At 36.9% G+C, this 18,414-nt stretch overlaps 1 protein-coding gene across 4 annotated transcripts in view; it reads right to left on the bottom strand.

The window, feature by feature from the left end:
- Positions 1-11,469: 11,469 nt before the first annotated feature.
- Positions 11,470-18,414, bottom strand: part of GRIK1 (glutamate ionotropic receptor kainate type subunit 1) — a 416,597-nt gene continuing 409,652 nt past the window's right edge. For 2 of the 4 annotated variants that reach the window (XM_017856176.1, XM_017856159.1), the window contains 2 exons: positions 12,334-12,420; positions 11,470-11,921 (listed from right to left, as the gene is read on the bottom strand). In XM_017856176.1, coding sequence (XP_017711665.1) covers positions 11,766-11,921; positions 12,334-12,420 — 243 coding nt within the window. In that variant the 3' untranslated portion in view covers positions 11,470-11,765. The remainder of the gene's footprint in view (positions 11,922-12,333; positions 12,421-18,414) is intronic. The other 2 variants (XM_017856153.1, XM_017856168.1) reach the window with 1 other exon arrangement.

Raw genomic sequence — 18,414 nt, 5'->3', positions numbered from 1 at the left:
GGGACTAAGACAGTTGGTTTAGCTACATGTGGGCTTTTATTCTTTTATGTAAGTATTAGGGTGTGTTGATCCAGTTCATTAAAGAAATACCACTATAATTTTGATTCAGTTGCTGTTAGATTTGTAGATTAATTTGGAGACCAATACATCTTTATAATATAGTCATTTCACCCAGGAGCTTGGACTGTGTCTTCATCTAGTCAACTTACCTTCTTTGTCCTTTATTGGCATTTTAAAATGGGATTGATTATGTTCTTGTGAGTTTTTGGTTAACTTAGTTTTAAGACAGTTTATAGTTTTTATTGTTATTATGAATAAGATCCTGTTTATATTGTATATTGTTAGTAGTTATTGTTGGTGTAGAGCGATGCTATTGATTTTTGTAGTTAGGTTAGCTGCATATCTGGCAGCCATGATAAACTCTTATTATTTTTAATAGTCTGTCAAGACTGTTGATTTGTCAGGGTAGATGATCACAACACATACAATAACAACATTTTATCTCTCTTCATAATCCTTATACATGCTCTCTTTTTTTCTAATAATTCCTTCTCTCTGGTACTAGACCGAATAGTAGCTCTATTAATGAATATCCTTGTTTTGTTCTCCTTCCTACAGAAAATACAACTAAAAATTTTGTATGCATAATGTTTGATGTCTTTAGATTTTAGTATTTAATCTTTATTGTGTTAGGGGAGTTTCTCTGATTTTTCTCACATCAGAGACTTTCAAAATATTATAATAGAAATAGGACTTTATTCAGTGCTTTTATTTTCCTTGAGATAACAATATATGTTTTTTTCTTAAGTCTGCAAATGTACTGTTATACCGGCCCACTTTATACTTGAAAACTCTTTGCATTCCTGATAAACCCAGTTTGTTTATGATATGTTATGACCCTCAAAGATAATGCAAGTGTTCTTGTCACTGAATGCAGAACCACTGAAAATTAGGCCTACAAAAAGAGGCCCATAATTAATTTCAATCTTTTGTTTTATCCTCCATCTCTCTCCATGTAAAGTTTCTAGGCACTTACATAAACTGCTTTCGTGAGTTTGTGAAACATTAAGACTCAGTTTTCAATAAAATTATTTTTTCATTTCTAAATAATGAAAATTTGAAAATTCAGAGAAGTAAGAAGAGGGAAAAAAAATCACTCATATTACTGTCTTGAAAAGACAGGCTTGCTAACATTTTAGTTCAGGTAGCTACAACAATGAGATGCTTTTCCAGAAAAACTATATTCAGATACCAGGTGGGTTGAATAGAATAAAAAGCCAGAGACCAATACTAGCTACACCAATGAACCCTCTATTGTCAGCATTTTCAGGGAGGGACTATTTGCTGAAGTCCCACAAACCCATGGGTATTACTCTTGTGTCTATTGCACAATATAAGCAACGAGTAGTCCTTCCAGTGATGGCGCCAACTGGCTGAGGAGAGTTTGGGCTCAGCTTCAAGTCATATATCTCTTAATTACTTTAGTAGGGAATAAAAGAGACATGGATCAGCTGTAAGGCTGGTGTGAGCTTGGACTGTGGAATAGCACTGAAGTCTAGCCCAGAATATTTAGAAATATCTGCTAAAGAGGCAGAACATTATGACATCCTTTCTGTTTTTTGTCCAAGTGATTCAACAAGTTCTATTAAAATATGCTGGACATTTTTGTTCATTGGTGTTCTCTCAAGAATGGGCAATAATCCTCTGCATCTGAATGTGCTTACATCTTCTTCTTATGGATAATTTTGCATATGGTCTTAGTTTTAATTTGATATCACAGAGCTTGTGGTAGTGATTCTTTATAATCCCTGCAATTCACTTTGTGTATTTTCTTGCCTCGTTTTTTGTATGTTGGAAGAAATCTGACCTCTCAGACTGTTCCACTCACTCATGTTCTCTGGCCCTGTGGCTTCTAGTTGGATTTGTCCATTGGGAAGCCCAATTGCATAATGTTCCATACCACTCCCCCTTCCCATCTTAAAGTGGTGTCAACTGAGGCTATGTTCCTCTACTGATAGCCACAACTCCTATTTGGTGGGTTCTTTTTTATAGAAACATCATTCGTTCTAGCTGCCCCCTCTTGCTTATGGATGTTAAAGACCATAAAATGATGTGATTTGACCACATCATCTATTTTTGTTTTTAAATATTTTTTAAATTAACATATAAAGTAGTATTTATCATATACAAAATCTATGTTTTGAAACAGATACATTGTGGAATGCCTAAGTTTAGCTAATCAGCATATGCGTTACCTCAGAAAGTTATCATTTTTGTTGTTAATACCATGTTGTTAATGTTATCATTTTGATGTTCATTCCAGCCCTCACTGGTTTTGCTAAATCTTGCCTTTACCGCTGTCAGTAGTTATTTTAGTAAATCCTCTTTCTTACTTCCTTAGTGTGTCATCTGTTTCATGGCAGTACCCTGGATGGAGACTTGCTGAAAGGACCGGATATGCTCCACATATTGGTATATTTTGGGGCTTTCAGGATACTATACGCTTAGGACAAGACCTTCCTGCTCTTTGGAAGTAGGTCACAGCTTATTTGACTTTGACGTCCTCCAAAAAGGGGTGTTGCAGTTTAAAGATGACACTGAACATGAGGCATCCCTATGAGAGCTTGGAGAAACATCATTTTATATGATTCTTTCGTGTGCAGGTCCTTTGGGCACTGAATACTGTATTTTAATTGTGAGCAACACAAGGGAACCTCATGGACGCCCATTGTTTATGATTTTATTTTGAAACAAGCTAGAGAGTCCCTGGAGGTGTTTCTTTCTCTTTGTATTAACTTCTGACTTAATAATAGTAATAATAAAAAAGTAATATTTTGTCAGGCACAACATATGTACCCTTAATAGTCTCACTGATGATATGAGAAAACTGAGAAATCTGCCCCCATGATCCAATTACCTCCCCCAGGTTCCTCCCCCAACACTGAGGATTATAATACAATATGAGATTTGGGTGAGGACAGAGTCAAACCATATCAAGTAAAATTTGTGGTTCCATGAGCTTCATCTCATCAGGACCTCATGTTTCCAATGAATGAATTTCTCTACTTCAGGCCATAGCTCCTGTTGGGTGGCGCTCTTTTAAGGGAGCCTGAAGATTTCTAGTATTTGCCCCTTTCTCTTGCTCCTTCATGCTTAGGGCTAGTGACAGATCCCCATTGTTGCTATCCTTGGACCTACCCTCCACTCAGGGAATAGGTCTTCATAACACTGCCTCCATTGCCCCATTGACTGTGACACTGGGTTCTTGCCATGATGCTCAGGTAAGAAAATTGTATGATTTGCCTAAAGGTAAAAAATGTGTTAATGAAAGACTAAAATCCAGATTCTAGAATTACTTTTGACTCTTGAAAGAAAGACTGAAGTGGTCTAGCCAACCTTAAAGAAAGAATCTCATGGGGAGAAATAAAGGCAAAATTCTCACCTGAAGACCAATAAACGTTCTGCAGTTCTCCAGCCAGCTTCTGAATTATCTCCTGTCCAGTTCCTTTAAAAGTCTCAGAGAACCACCAAAGTAAGCTGAGCTGATTATCTTGGAACTCTTTTAGAAAGTCAGCTATAGAGTTAACACCAAATCTTACTCATAGAAAAACAGAGCTTTAATACTATTTTGATCATAAATAGATTTCCCCTGTTCTCACTAAAACTCTTCAGTGTTCTAGTTATACTCTCAGTAAAAGAAAGAATCTATTTATCCTTGGCTTAGCAAAATTACCACCTTTTCATGCTTCATAGCTGCATAAATAATTTTTAACCATAAAGGCAAATGTGATTTGGATTGAAGATTTTTAGAACACAGCTCAGGGGTGGAAAACCCATTGTCTCAGGGCCACAGTCTCATCCTCAGAATAGATGTGAGGTGGAAAATGCCACTGTGGCTTCTCTTGATCCTGTGATTAAGGGTAATAATGTGTCATTTGGAAGACCTGAAGTGAAGAATAATACCCTTGTGAAAATGGTAGTTTGAAAGAAGGTATTCATGATGAGCCCCAGCTCTTTCCTCTGATTAAGCTGTTCATTCTGTGCACATAACAAAACTGTCCCCATGCTGAAGAATCGTGGGCATGGGGTCATCTCAGCTAGTTTGTTGCAGGAGCATCTGATGGAGGAATAAAATACTCATCTTTCCTGCTTGAATACCTCCCGTTCTCTCAGACAAATGTGCCTGGAGCTTCCTGAATGTGATTAGTGATGGTGGTTGGGAGCACATCCTTCCCTCCTCCATAGGGAAAAGCCACCACTCTCTGATAGGTGGATAATGTGGAAGGACTGCCATGCTTTGCCCTTGGTAAATTTGCTTTTATGAGTTGGAGAGTAGGAAAGGGCAGCAGGAGCATGGCTGCAGGGATGTAGACCTGAAAGATGAACCTGGCTATGTGTTTTGTGCATTGTTTAGAAAGTGGAATACTTGAAGCTACCTTGCGATAAAACTGGCTAGGCGCTTGGTAGATCTCACACCTCATCTTTTTATCTTAAAGAGGCACAATATTTTAACCATCATAGACAAATGAGAACCCCTGTAATCCTTTCAAGGAGGCAGCATTAGTAAACTTTGATAACTGATGTTAGCATTTTATCACTACTATCAGGAGGATCCAACCAAGTCCCAATCTACTTCCTTCAGGTTACAGCAGAAGCCCCTCCTCTTTCCTTCTCAGTGGAGGAACAGATCCACCCATGTCTACATGCCAGTCTATCACTCTTACAAATGTGGAGCTAGCTGCTCCTTAACTCATCCTAGGAGCCCGCTCTTCTTCCCTTCTCTCCATTCTTCCATCCTTTCTTCCTTTCTTCGTCTTCTTTTTCGGTTTATTAGTCCTGAATTTTTGAGTAAATGCATTTTGTGGATGCATAGGTACCTGTGTTAACATGTTATATGATTTTAAGGTATGAGTAAGACTTGTATCTTTTATTTCACAAATGACTTCTGAGATACCCAAGGCAAATGCGGACACTTCCACCTTAAAAGAATCTCCTCAGACCTGGATCCTTGCTTGGAAGATCTGGTTTGTTTGTGAGTTTCTGGGAACTTGCAAAGTTTGTTATTTATTTTGGGAGAAAAATAAGTTTTGAAAAATATAAAGAGAGATATAGGAAGGGAAAATTTCAGAATGGGAGAGGAAAGGATTGAAGTTTTGTATTTGGGAGGTAATTTAATGACCTTGGTTGGATTCACTTGCACAGGTATAACATCTTGCATTGTGTGAACCAGTCAGTGGGAGTGGTGGTGGAAACGCTGATTTAGATGTGAAACAAAATGCTTATACCAGTTGCCAACATAAACCAAATAACTTTAATATCAAACCATCTAAAGTCAGATAAAGATCATTGAAGAGACATGGGGAAAAACCAGGGAACGTTTCATACAGTCAGTGGCATTTGACGTTGGGTCTTTAAGTTGAGTTTGGCTCTGGAGAGAAGGAGGTGGGAAGGGAGGGGAGGAAAGATGAAGCTTCCACAAAAATGGGAAAACGTGAGCCAGGTACACATGGAGATATTGGATTGTTCTGGTTCAATAAAATTAACCTGTTGCATGGCCTCTAATTTTCAGAAGGAAGTTAGAAGGAAATCATCCAGGAAATCTGTATGATGAGATCATTAAACATTTCAGTGAAAAATACCCTTGCAATTAATTTCATTTGCAACATGCATGCTTATGAATCACTATATTTGTTGGGATGTTATGAAAAGGTCAAAACTAATTATATATTTGTTATGATTAGCTGAACATTCTAGCTGTCATTTGTTATTTTGGTTCCCTTGAGACAAGGTAGACTCAGTTCTATCCCTACATTGGAGTTTTGAGTGTCATTTTTTTAGAACTTTAATGAAAATGTTTCTTTTATCACTGTAATTTGGCTTACTATGCTTAATGCCACCAAATTACTTTTAAATCTTGGCATGGCTTTATTAAAAATGATCTCATTTTAATTTGCTGCTGTAGAGACAGAATTCATCATGAAGACAAGACAAACAGCTGCCTCTTCAGAGATGTTCTGGAAATAGTTTAATGAGAAATCCACAAGTACTGAAGACATTATGAATGCATTCAAAATTCTCTCTAATGTTGGTTACCTGAAAATCTTTATATTGTGTGTGTGTGTCTGTTTTCTTTTCCTGAAATTGCTGGACTTGCCTGGTCTCTGACTGGAGAATTTGCGAGTATGTATTTCTTGTGGGCAGATGGAGATGCAAATCTGAGGAAAACTCAATGACGTCCACAATCATGGTCTATAAAAATCAAGTGTCTCAACAAAGCTTCAGATTTGAAATGTTACCTATTCAATTCTAATATTATCAAAGACAGGGACTATATCTTGTTCAAAATCTGTGGCAGGTGTCTGTGTGGCACGTGCTCAAGAGGTTGTCCATTCTTTATTCAGTAAGTCTGCATTTATTATGTACTGTATGCAAGAGGATGAACAATTTATATAGAGTGATTGGGATTTAAAAGAAATATTCAGATTAACCCTTCTAGAAATTTATAATCTGCTGGAAGTTTACAATATAATGGTCTCCTTTGAGACCGTTTGGAAACAGTAAAGTTTGAGACACTCACTGGAATTATCACATCATGGCATCCATATACTTTAAGTATGACTTGAATGGCTTGCTTTAGGAATGAGAAGTAGTAAATCAGTAACACAACGAGTCTGAAGACTTAAGTGGTGGACACCTTATTTTATTAAATATTAAGGTTAGAAATGACATTTTCCTGCTTAAGTGCCTTGGCAATGCACTGGTATGCTTAAATATTATATCCAGGAAACACTGATAGCGATATCTCTATCTATTTTACTAAGTGATAGTGGTAGGCAACTAATTATCCCATGGATAGTTCTTTTAAAATTGAGTCAAAATTTGCATTAAAACAAAAAAAAAATCGTAACATGCTTTGTTTAAGAACCTGTGCTCTGGACTCTGATAGACTGAAGTCAGAATCTTGGTTCTTTAACCAACAGGCAGTCTGTCCTTGGGTTAGCTACTAATGTTTTTTTCTTGCAGTTTCTTTTTGTGAAATGCAGATGAAAATGCAGAGTGCCAGCCTCATAAATTGAGGCTGAGAGGGCACTTGAGATCATGTATGCCTGGGGTCTCCATAGGTTTGGTCAATGGTACTTGGTATCTAAGGGTTAGTAGGGAGTGGGGTCTGGTTTTGATGCTGCGCTGCGGCGGGGGGTAGTGTTGTACCATTCGCCACTTTATACTAAAGTGGTCTTGGACAAGCTATCTAACCTCTCAGAACCTCAGTTTTTAAAACTATAATATTTACCTTAGGGTTTCTATGAGCATTACATGAACAAATGTGAAGGACATGCAAAGCACTTGGATTTAGTACATCCTTGTTAAATGATAGCCGAAATTAGAGTTGTTAGTATTACCTGATGAAGTGACCTTGATAATTTACCAAGAGCGTATACCGAGTGAGACTAAGGCAATGTATTTTCTCTTTTTGTATATAGAAGATACATATACGTTTTTATATATGTATATATTTGTCATAAAGTCCAGATGAAATACCAAGGTTGGTCTGACTCTTCAGGGTCATCCTGGATCACTGTGAGGTAGGGTGGAGATCCCTGGCTTTCTGTTGGCTCCTTTGGATTGGACCCCTGTTTTTTCATCAGTGAAGGTTTCAACTTTATTAGTAAAACTCTGTGGCTGCCAAGAAGAGAAAGCTAGGGACCAATGAGTAAAATGTCTTATGATTTATTATCCAAATCAGGACACTTTCGTGAGAGAAAATAGTGTTTAACCTATAGAACTTCTCGATTTCAGGCTTAGTGCTCAATGTTCGGGGCAAACTAGAATGTCTGGTTACTCTTCCAATAAAGAAAAATGGATGGGAAATGAGGAGGGAAAAGAAGGAAGAAGGATACAATTGTAAACAAACACATCAGACAATACCTGCACACAAATCCATTTTGAAGTCTCCATTCACCAAGCAGTCTCTCTAAAATGGAAGAAGCTTCTCTAATTGGATATTTTGTGTGTGAAGCTTCAACACAAGTCTCTCCAGTGCACCTGTGACATGACTAAGAGTGCACTCACCTGCAAAGCCAGCCTGCTTGTTTCTGGATTTCTAGATGTTCACATGTCAGGATGGTTTAATGCTGGTCATTTCACTCCCAAGGCTTATGGGACTTTGAGTTATTGTAAACATAGGAGGTCTGTCTCCACTCTGGTGGATTTACTGTGCCTATTTCCCTCTGTTTCTTTCTTCCACACTGCAATTATTTTAAAAATACAGTCTAACCAGAAAAAGATCCCCTTCCTATACAGAACTAGACTTGAACAAAACTGAGAACTTAGCTACCTTTGGGTTCCCAGCCTCTCCTTTCATTACTTCTTCCACACGCCCATAGGTGCTTTCTCCGGACATTCCATTACCTTTCTTGCTCTAGCCCTGCATACATTTGTCACTTTTTCCTTTGGACATCCTTGACCAGGTAATGCTTGTCCTCTTCTCATTCTTCTAGGCTGGAGGCATCCACTAAGTAGATTGTCACTTGGGCTTCCTTCAGCCAATGCTCCAGTGTTTCCTGAACCATGGCCTCTCTGATGTTGGGGAGCATCTGGTGGGTCATACATTTTAGAAAAGGTAGATTTTATGTTTCTTTAAAAATCACACTACAAGGATAGCTCCTAGAGCTACCTTTCCCTGAGCTGATGCTGTTACCTTTTACATTATTCCTTCTTTGAAACAACAGTTTCCAGAGATTCTTGACTAAGAACCCATGTAGTCCTTTTGTTGAAGGCAAAGGGTTAAATTAGAACCATGGCTGCTGAGCTAGAGGGGGCAAAGAAAGCTAGTTAGTTCTATTTTATCTTCATCTCATTTTCTTTAAGCTACTTTCTCCTTATTTCTGTCTTCCTGCAGCTTCTTTAAGGCTAAGAATAAAAAACTTTGAGCCCCACACTATGTCTCCAACTCTGTGGGGTCTTGCTTTTTCTCCTACAATAAAGATGAAGCCCAGATTTGAAATCTGAAAGGAGAATAAGTCTTAACTGTGAACATCATCTTTCAAAACAGCTGCCTCCATTTGTTTCCCTGAATATATCACACCTGGGCAATCTTTTTCCTTTAGCACCAAGAAATTGCTGAAGGAAGAAATGTTAGATCTAGTTTTTAATTAACTTCGCCATTGATTTCTACATAACTCTGTGTGAGTCACTGTTCTTTAGTGAACGGGATGAAAATCTTCAAGATTAATGGTTGTTACCAGGAATTTTTCTGGACTGGGTTCCAGATACTCTACACTTTCTTCTCTCCTCTGAACTCATTAGCTTACTCTGTTCTTCACCCTAAAACACAAAGATGCACACAGAAACGTAGACACATTTGTGTGTGCCAAATGTACTTTCAGAATGAAAATATCAGGGAGAGAGGAAGGTGATTATACACCACATTTAATAGTTGACATTAAAAAAGTCCTGTTCTGCGGTTTTTCAATACATTTTTTAACGAAGTTGTTTATAGCAAGTGTTATATGTATTGAATGAAAATTTAGTTATGTGTAAGTGAAGAGGAGAGAGGCTGGTGGATCTTAAAATATCCATAAACCAGACTGATACACTATATATTTTAGATATTACAGGTTGATGTACCTCTTTTTTCACAAATTTCTGTAATAGTATGTGAAAAGATAGAATAATATTTTCTAAAATAAGAGAAAATTTAAAATGGGAGAAAACATTAGAAAATGTAAAATAGAATGCCTCAGATATAATTTTTAGTGAAGTGAATAAAATTCGTATTTCCTCCTTCTAATATGTTATCATTCTAGACCATCTTTAGCTGGTCAGATTCATCACACTCCAGTTTATAAATGTTTAGTTTAAGCCTCCTGATGCATTTTAATGAACCATTTTCTTCTGTTTATTGTCAATAAAATTCTGATTGATCTGAAATCTGAATATTGATTACAATCAGAACATTTGTCCAATATCTGTTATTGCTATTGGCATTTTAAAAGTCATTATTTTTCCCTTTCATGTCTGAAAATATTTTTGTACTTTGAAGGACTCAATTAAAAGTTTCCTGGAGTTTTAGAATAATCCTGAAGAAACCAACCAGTTATATGAAATACTAACTAATACCTATTCCTTTCCATTATTTCCCATCACAATGAATGTCACCTCAATTTTCCAGCTAAGCTCCCTCCCACCTCCCTGAATCCTGGAGTTTTCCTTTGAGACCACTTTCTGAATCCATGGCTGTTTGGATTATGCTTCAAAATTACCTCCTTCATCAGGAGGTCTCTCTACTTCTGGTCTGGTGCAGTTACTGAAAGAATCTTTTGGGTGACTTCCCTCTCATCTCCCTTCTGGTCTTCTTTCCTTCAATTCTTCCTCTACCCTCAGCAAGAGTAACTGGTACCTATCAGGCCTATTGGACCTATTTGCATTTTATAGTTTAGGTACACCAAACTCATTTTTCCTCTAACATAATAGCCCTATTCTCTCTTATTTCCATGCCTTCTAATATGCTGCTTCCTCAGCCTGGCTCCCTTCGCCTGATAATGTCTGAGTCATCCCCCAAATCTTAAGCTAGCTATTCCTTTCTCCAGGAAGCCCTTCTTGACCCAGCCCCAGGTTAAATGCTTCTGAGGGCTGCTTCAGCTTTGGACTTCCTCTGAGGAAGTTCTAATCTTGCTTCTAATACTGTTTTTCATGTTTGTTTTATAATTAGTTATGTGAGAACGGGGACTGATATGGTTTGGCTGTGTCCCCACCCAAATCTCATCTTGAATTTTAGCTCCCATAGTTCTCATGTGTTGTAGGAGGCACCTGGTGGGAGATAATTGAATCATGGGGACGGTTTCTTCCATACTATTCTTGTGGTAGTGAATAATTCTCATGAGATCAGATGGTTTTATAAGGGGTTTCCTGTTTTGCTTGGCTCTCATTCTCTCTTGCTTGCCACCATGTAAGATGTGCCTTTCACCTTCTGCCATGATTGTGAAGCCTCCCCAGCCATGTGGAACTGAGTCCATTAAACCTCTTTTTCTTTATGAATTACCTAGTCTCAGGTATGTCTATCAGAAGCATGAAAATGAACTAACACAGGGACCATATCTGTTTTCTTCACCATGGGATCCCCAGAACCTAGAATGGTACCCAGAATGTGGTGAACACTTTTACTTTTTGAACATATATTTGCTTTTTGGTATCCTTTTCCAGCACAGCTCACTAATGTTCTGAGTATCACTTAAACTATTTATAAAATTAGACTTTAGAACACAAAGATAAATGGGTTCACTTTACCATAGTAACCAGGTAACTTGGTATAAGCTAAAAGTAATTTTTAAAACTCAGCCCAAAATGACTATGTTTGTCTAAACCAGTAAGAAGAGTTTTCAAAATAGCAAACTGCACAACTGACAACATACAGCAAACATACCTTTGCCAACGGGAGCAAGTAATGGGGAACAAACCACGCTCAACTTGTTCTGGAAAAAACCCTGTTGTTTTATTATTATTTAGAAAGCACACACAACAATTTATTGGGGCAAAAGAAAAAATGCAAAATAAGTGAGCATACAAATTTATTTTAAAAGAACTGGTGTCACTTCCCAAGTCATATCTATGTAAGCTTTTTAAACTTTTGTATTTCTTATATCTGTATACATAATCAGAGTTATGGATATAGATATATGGAAACACATCACACACTCATCAGAAATCCTTTCTCCAAAAATCTGTAGGGAGTGCATCCTTTTTCTTCGTACAGGTGTTTCCTTGGATCACGCCACAGTCTCTTTTCTCTGAGTTCGTCTCTGATGACAAGTAAGGATACTTGTGAAGGAAGATTTCCCCTTAGTTCTTGACTTTTTCTTTATTTTTTTCTGATTCTTCAGTGAGATTCCCAGTTCTTCCATGATGGCGTTGAAAGAGAGACACTAGGGAACATGAGATACAGACTGTCAGCTTAATCAAGCCTAGCTCATGTGCTGTTGACCTGCCTCTTGCCTAGGTATTTATAAACACAAGATATTGGCCTGAAGGCAGCTCTGTCACAATTGGCCAGTTCCCATCACCTCCTCCTCCACCCACTGGCCACCCACCTTTTCTACTCAGGGCAACTGAGGTGGCAAGTTAGCTAGGCAAACTTTGGGATTTCATTCACAAATGCAGTAGTATAAAACTACCCAGTTAAAGCAAACTCAGGGCTCTCAAAATAGATAACTTACCTTTGCTGAGACACCAAAATAGAGTTAAATTAAGTCATTTCCCCCACTGAGATGATCCAAACATTGACAGGATTATCAAGGCATACGGACACTTCAGTAATGCTATAGAAAATGAACAAACCTTCTCTACACCAAGGCTTTGTTTTTTTCTCCCATGAAACCTTACTTTGTTCCTAAAATAAAATCTAATTCTTGATGACTTTCCTTTCTGATAAAAAAAAAGAAAAAAAACAATTTTAAATTGTATATTTTCTCCAAAAAACAGAGATTCTGGCAGCAGCAATGATGCAGCTGTGGTCGAAATGGAAAATAATGTGGTACTGAACTGCACAGCAAAAACGATGGAGTAATACAAAAGAAAATGGAAAATGGAATTATGATTGAAAAATGTTCTACATATACACACAATATATATAATCTCCATTGCAATTATGCTATATCTGTTCACATGCATAGTATATAAATGGACCAATAAAACATAATTTGCTGTCATTTTTCTAGCCAAGATAAGACCTTTGAATGAAAAATTCCTGCTCAGAGAAATTTCTACAATTTTCTGGTTAGAGAAGTTTCTAAAAAGTAGTTTTCTTTTTGAAGAGTTCACTCTTAAAACATCCTCTAGTGATGTAAGCCAGCACAGGAGGACAAAGGCAGCATGATTCCACTTATATGAAGCATCTAAAATAGTCAAAGTCATGAAAACAGAGAGTAGAATGGTAATTGCCAAAGGCTGGGAGGAAGGGAATGGGGGCAGTTGCTGCTCAAGGGGATATAAAATTTCAATTATGCAAGATAAACAAGTTCTGGAGACCTTCTGTACAACATTGGGCCTATAGTTAATATTGTCTTGAACACTTAGACATTTTTAAGTGGTTAGATCTCAAGTTGTTTTTACCACAATAAAAAAAAAAATCCTCTAAAAGCAAAACCTTTGATAAAGTTTATAGACGTGCAAGCGTACTTTTTAAACCTTAGCACACAAAATGGATATGGTTGAAAGTCAAATGACAATGTGCCACCAGGTGATGTGTCTAGTTTGTAACTGCCTTACAGGAAGAAATGTGTGTCCTATGTTTGCGAAGTACTAAATATCTAGTGTGGTTCTTGTGTATCAATGTGCAACATGTGTATTTGAAAATGTTCTTTTTGTTCCAAAAATAACTTGATGTAGTTTAGAGAATTAGTAGTTTTAAATTTTCTATTTTAATTTTTTTCTACTTGATTTCAAAACCAGACCTAGAATTTAGGTTCTAGGTGTAAACTATTGGACTATCAAATGTATGTCTCTTAAAAAACTGGTTCTTTGAATAAAACTTTTTATCTCCTTTAAGCATAAGTGTTTATAGGATTAGAATTTAACTTCCATTTTCTTATAATACAAAACATAAAACTCATGTCATGTGTGCTCATGTTCTTTCAAATGGTAAATTGTGGCTTCGGTGGATTGGGAGGGATGTCATGACACACAAAGTAAAACGTCAGAAATATTTTTATGAACTATACTTCAAAAATGTGATAGCAAGTACAGATGCTTCTCACTTACTGTGGGGTTGTGTCCCAATACATACACTGTATGCTGAAAATATTAAGGAGAAATTGCATTTAATACACCTAACCTGCAGTTTAGCCTAGCTTACCTTATACATGCATGGAACACTTACACTAGCCTACAGTTGGGCAAAATAATCTATCCAGCCCATTTTATAATACAGTGTTGACTCTGTCATATAATTTGTTTATTGAATACAATGCTGAAAGTAAAACACAGAATGGTTGTATGGGCACTTAAAGAATGGTTTGTCCAGACTGTGTATCACTTCTGCACCACTGCAAAGTCAAAAAATTGTAAGCCAAAACATCATGTCTGTATATCATGAATGAAATATAATAATTTGTTAACATTATACCATATGAAACTTATATGTTGCTATTAAGAGCAAATTAATATTTTATAGAGTAATTGTGATATATAGTATTGTATCAGAGTTTTGCAAACTTTACTCAGAAATATATTTCAATGGAAGAAATATTTTTGGCATTAAACTGGAAGGAATGGAAGGAGGAAAGAAAAGAGTGTCAAGAAATTTGCAAACTTTATTACATATTATACCCTCTATGTAGATGGGGAAATTTACTACTGGAGATATTAAGTAAGTTACCAAGAGAAAGAGCTTGCATTTGAACTCAATATATCTGGACTGCCCAAACCAAGTGCTTTTCCTAGAAATCATCTACACATTACTTTTTAAAAATATTTTTTATCACTATAGAGAGCTTTTGTGAATTTTCCCAAAAACTATTATGTTAAGAAATTCCAATCTTTCTGCTTTACTTGAACTCTCAAGCATTTGATTTTAGGCATTTCATTTCATTTTACATTGAAATCGGCAAAATGAATCTCCGAGTGTGACTTGACATACATGGAGGAAGGTCTCATTGAAACCTCTTTTCCCTATTTTGGGTAGAGGAGTGGTCATAGATATTACCTTGACAATCTGTTTCAACTAACTTTATTTTTTTAAAAAAGGAAATCCTCTGCCAGATTTTAGACTGCCTTAAAGTACAACAAACGTCTTTACTCTTGACTAACTCCAAGTATTTATTTCTTGCTGCTTGTGTGAGAGCAAATATAAATACAGTTTTATCAGTGGTCTGCTTTCTTGGTCTTTGGTTGCAAACAGTGATTTCTTTTTGATTCTCACTTTGTCTCAGACCATCAAGAAGAAAATGGCAAGATATTGGGGCTGACCTTTCTGCCTCCAAGTTTTTGCTGTAGTCACAAGGAAAGGTGACCTTTAAGGCCTCTCCCAGCCATGAGCTCGAGTAAACCACACATTCTTGGATCCACAGGAAATGAAATTGTGAAAGTCATCTTTCAGCCCAGAGTGGCTTGGGAGGGGCTCATATTCGTTAATTAATTTGCCTTTTATGATCTCAGAATTAAAGATACATATAAAGATTGAGCTTCTGAACTGGGACCAAAATGACAGTAGCTTTCTAAAACTTCTGTTTATAGGCTTGGGTTTTTCATATTTACAGAGCCATAGAAACATCATTTTAAAGTATTTTGGTTTAAATTCCTAAATCCTACTTTCATGAGAAAGTATCAAACATAATGGCATTCAGCTAGCTGCCTTACTCAAGACATAGTGCAAATAGAGGCAGGATACTCAGGTAGTATTTTCTGGTACTTTGCAGACTGGAAAGTCCTTCAGTAGCCTGGATCTGGGGCCTGGCTTAAAAATGTGATGGAGTTCACATTTTTAATAAATCTACACTTGCACTTCTTTGTTTTTTTGGATGGATCTTGCTCTGTCGCCAGACTGGAGTGCAGTAGTGCCAACTTGGTTCATTGCAACTTCTATCTCCTGTGTTCAAGCGATTCTCCTGCCTCAGCCTCCTGAGTAGCTGGGACTACAGGTGCGTGCCACCACACGCGGCTAATTTTGTATTTTTAGTAGAGACAGGGTTTCACCATGTTTGCCAGGATGGTCTCGATCTCCTGACCTCGTGATCTGGCCCCCTTGGCCTCCCAAAGTGCTGGGATTACAGGCGTAAGCCACCGTGCCCGGCCTACAAGTGACTTTTAATTACAGTTTAGAATTGGTGCCTGGTATCAGAATAAGGAGTTTTAATTTCAGTTATACTTCCTAGTAGCCGGGTTACACTGGGCAGTGTTTATTTTCTCTGGGACTCAGTTTCCTTATGTATAAAGTGGGACAATGCTAGAATCCTTTTCATAGAGCTATTATGAGAATTCAATGAACTGTTACATGCAAAACAGTCCAATGGGTGGCATATTTTAAGTATGCTTTTTCTTTAAAATTAAGTTTTATATATCATAGTATATATTTTAACTCTATGCCACTCATTGCATTCACTGTCTTTTTTTTTTTTTTCCATGGGAGAAATACAATGAAAAGGTTGATGGTTCTTTAATTTGAGCCATCTGACGCACATCTGTGCAGCAATTCCTTTGAGTTGCTTATACTAGTGTTTTAGTTAAAATAGTTCCCATATGTGTTTAACACATAAATTTTCAATGCCGATTACCACTTCTTTTGCCCAGTCCATAACATGTTGCTGTGTCTGTGTAGTTATAGGCATTATGACGACTTGTATTGTGCTGTATACAGAGATATTCCAACATCAGAAGGAAATGAAAGCTCACCTCAGTCCCTGGCCACTTAAAAATTCCATCTCTGTGCTTATGAGCCATCTATTAATACAATGAATCTTTATAATAATGTCTGATAGAAAAATTCATTTACAAGTGAATTTATAGTAATAATGTTCTTGCAGTTTATGCTGTTTCTAACATTATCCAAAAGTAACGTAGAGTGTGTGTGTGTGTGTGTGTGTGTTTGTGTATGTGTGTGTGTGAGACCTTTCCTTTAGAGGAAAGGAAATGGAGAAACACACGTTAGTCTAGTAGAGATTGAAATAGAAACTTCAACTAAAACTCTTGGTTTTATAAGGAGGGAGATTTGCTTGTTTATTTCAGTTTTGCAGAAAGTTCTTGCTCTTCTCTGATTCCTCAGAGCTTGTGGTGTGTCCCTAAGGAGCCTCTTTTCTTCCCTATTCTGTCTTCTTTGCTTATGTTTACCTTCCCCTTTGGTTTGTTTCTTTTTTAATTGCTGACTTCATGGCACCTCCTTTGAATTAACCTCAAATGTTTGATTTCTTGATGCTTATGTGAGCCTGAATATAAATTATATCTTCTCTTTACACCTTTACCCTTTTATTGCAAATCTTGCCCTGGATGGGGTGGGAGGGACTACTAAAGTTCTTTTGTTTTGTGCCTAAAATACTTTGCCTCATGAAAATGATTCAGGGGAAAAGAACAATTTTTTTTTAAGTTGTAGGAAAAGCTCTGGGCAAAATTGGATTTGAGTTTGCAGTATTCAAAAAACTAGGCTGTTTGGAACTGGCTTTCATACTGGTTGCAAACTTGACATCAGACTGTGAATGTCAGATTAATTTCTCATTGCAGATTTAGCATTTATACATTCACGTCTTTCATTCATTGGTAGGTATAGGTGAACATTTCAGAGAACTGCTTTCGATGCTTATACCCTTAAGGATTTTTCTGAGGAATTATTTTTCAGAAGCTCTGGCCTAGCCAATAATACCATACAAATCTTACATTTTGTATAGGTTTCTCCCTTTAATAGGCTCCTTGTTCAAAGGCACTTGAAGTGCTCTGTGACACTGTCTGATAAATTTTCACATTACACATGGAAGAAAAGGGATGTAGGTAATATTGTCATTGTATAGATGTAAAACCTTGCATTTTATGTATAGACCTAGTATAAATAGAAAGCAAGCTAAGATTTGGAGTATTTTTATAAAGACAATTTCAGTAAAATGTAGAACATTAAAGAAATAGTTTCCTGAAAAATAATGGGATTATTATTACTATTTTTTTTTGTCTTGGTCAAATTCCTACCGTAGTTCTGTGGAGCCAGTGTCTCAATAATTATATTTTTTAAAGAAGGACTAAAACTTCACTTCCTTAACATTTTTTAACTCTAAGCTCTAGTGTAGGAGCAAACCTAGGATGGTTTGAGGATACAGTCAAGAAACTTTTTCAGGAATAGGAACAGAAGAATCCTATTTAGGAATTTGCAACATAGAGACTTGTACAGTCTGGTCACCTATCTGTCCACAGATTTCACGCCTTTCCAAGAGAATTCATGATCTAAGAGCAGAGTTCAGGCTTTAATAATCTCTAACTAATTATGTGAAGGCAGGTGGGGAGAGATTTTTGGAGTGGTTTTATGTGTACCATCCTTGCGGGAAGTTTTTGCATTCCAGAACTGAGGATTTGGGCAGCATTTCCTGTGGTTTGATCCATTTTCTGAGCTCATTCACAACCCATGGGCCATGTTTTGTACACCCATCCTTGGAATTTAAAAAAGTGAATCCTAGAGGTTGAGTGTTGATCACTGTATTAGCTTTTAGAATAGTGGTTATATTGATTTGTGCCTGAGAGCTAATGAGAAAGCTGATTCTCATCTCCTGGGTCCATGTAAAGAATGTTGGGGTGAAGGAAATCTAGCCGCTGAAATAAAACTTACAGGTGTGGTCACCCATCCTAATCTCCACCTGTGACTCAGCAGCCCCGTCTTGCCTGGCCTATTTTCTTGCACCTTTAATGCTTTATTTATTTATTTATTTATTTATTTATTTATTTATTTTA

This window comes from Rhinopithecus bieti, unplaced genomic scaffold (assembly GCF_001698545.2).
Source record: "Rhinopithecus bieti isolate Rb0 unplaced genomic scaffold, ASM169854v2 scaffold_1295, whole genome shotgun sequence".
Taxonomy (NCBI): Eukaryota; Metazoa; Chordata; class Mammalia; order Primates; family Cercopithecidae; genus Rhinopithecus; species Rhinopithecus bieti.
Note: the sequence above shows the minus strand (reverse complement) of the source record. Positions and strands in the feature narration are given on the sequence as shown.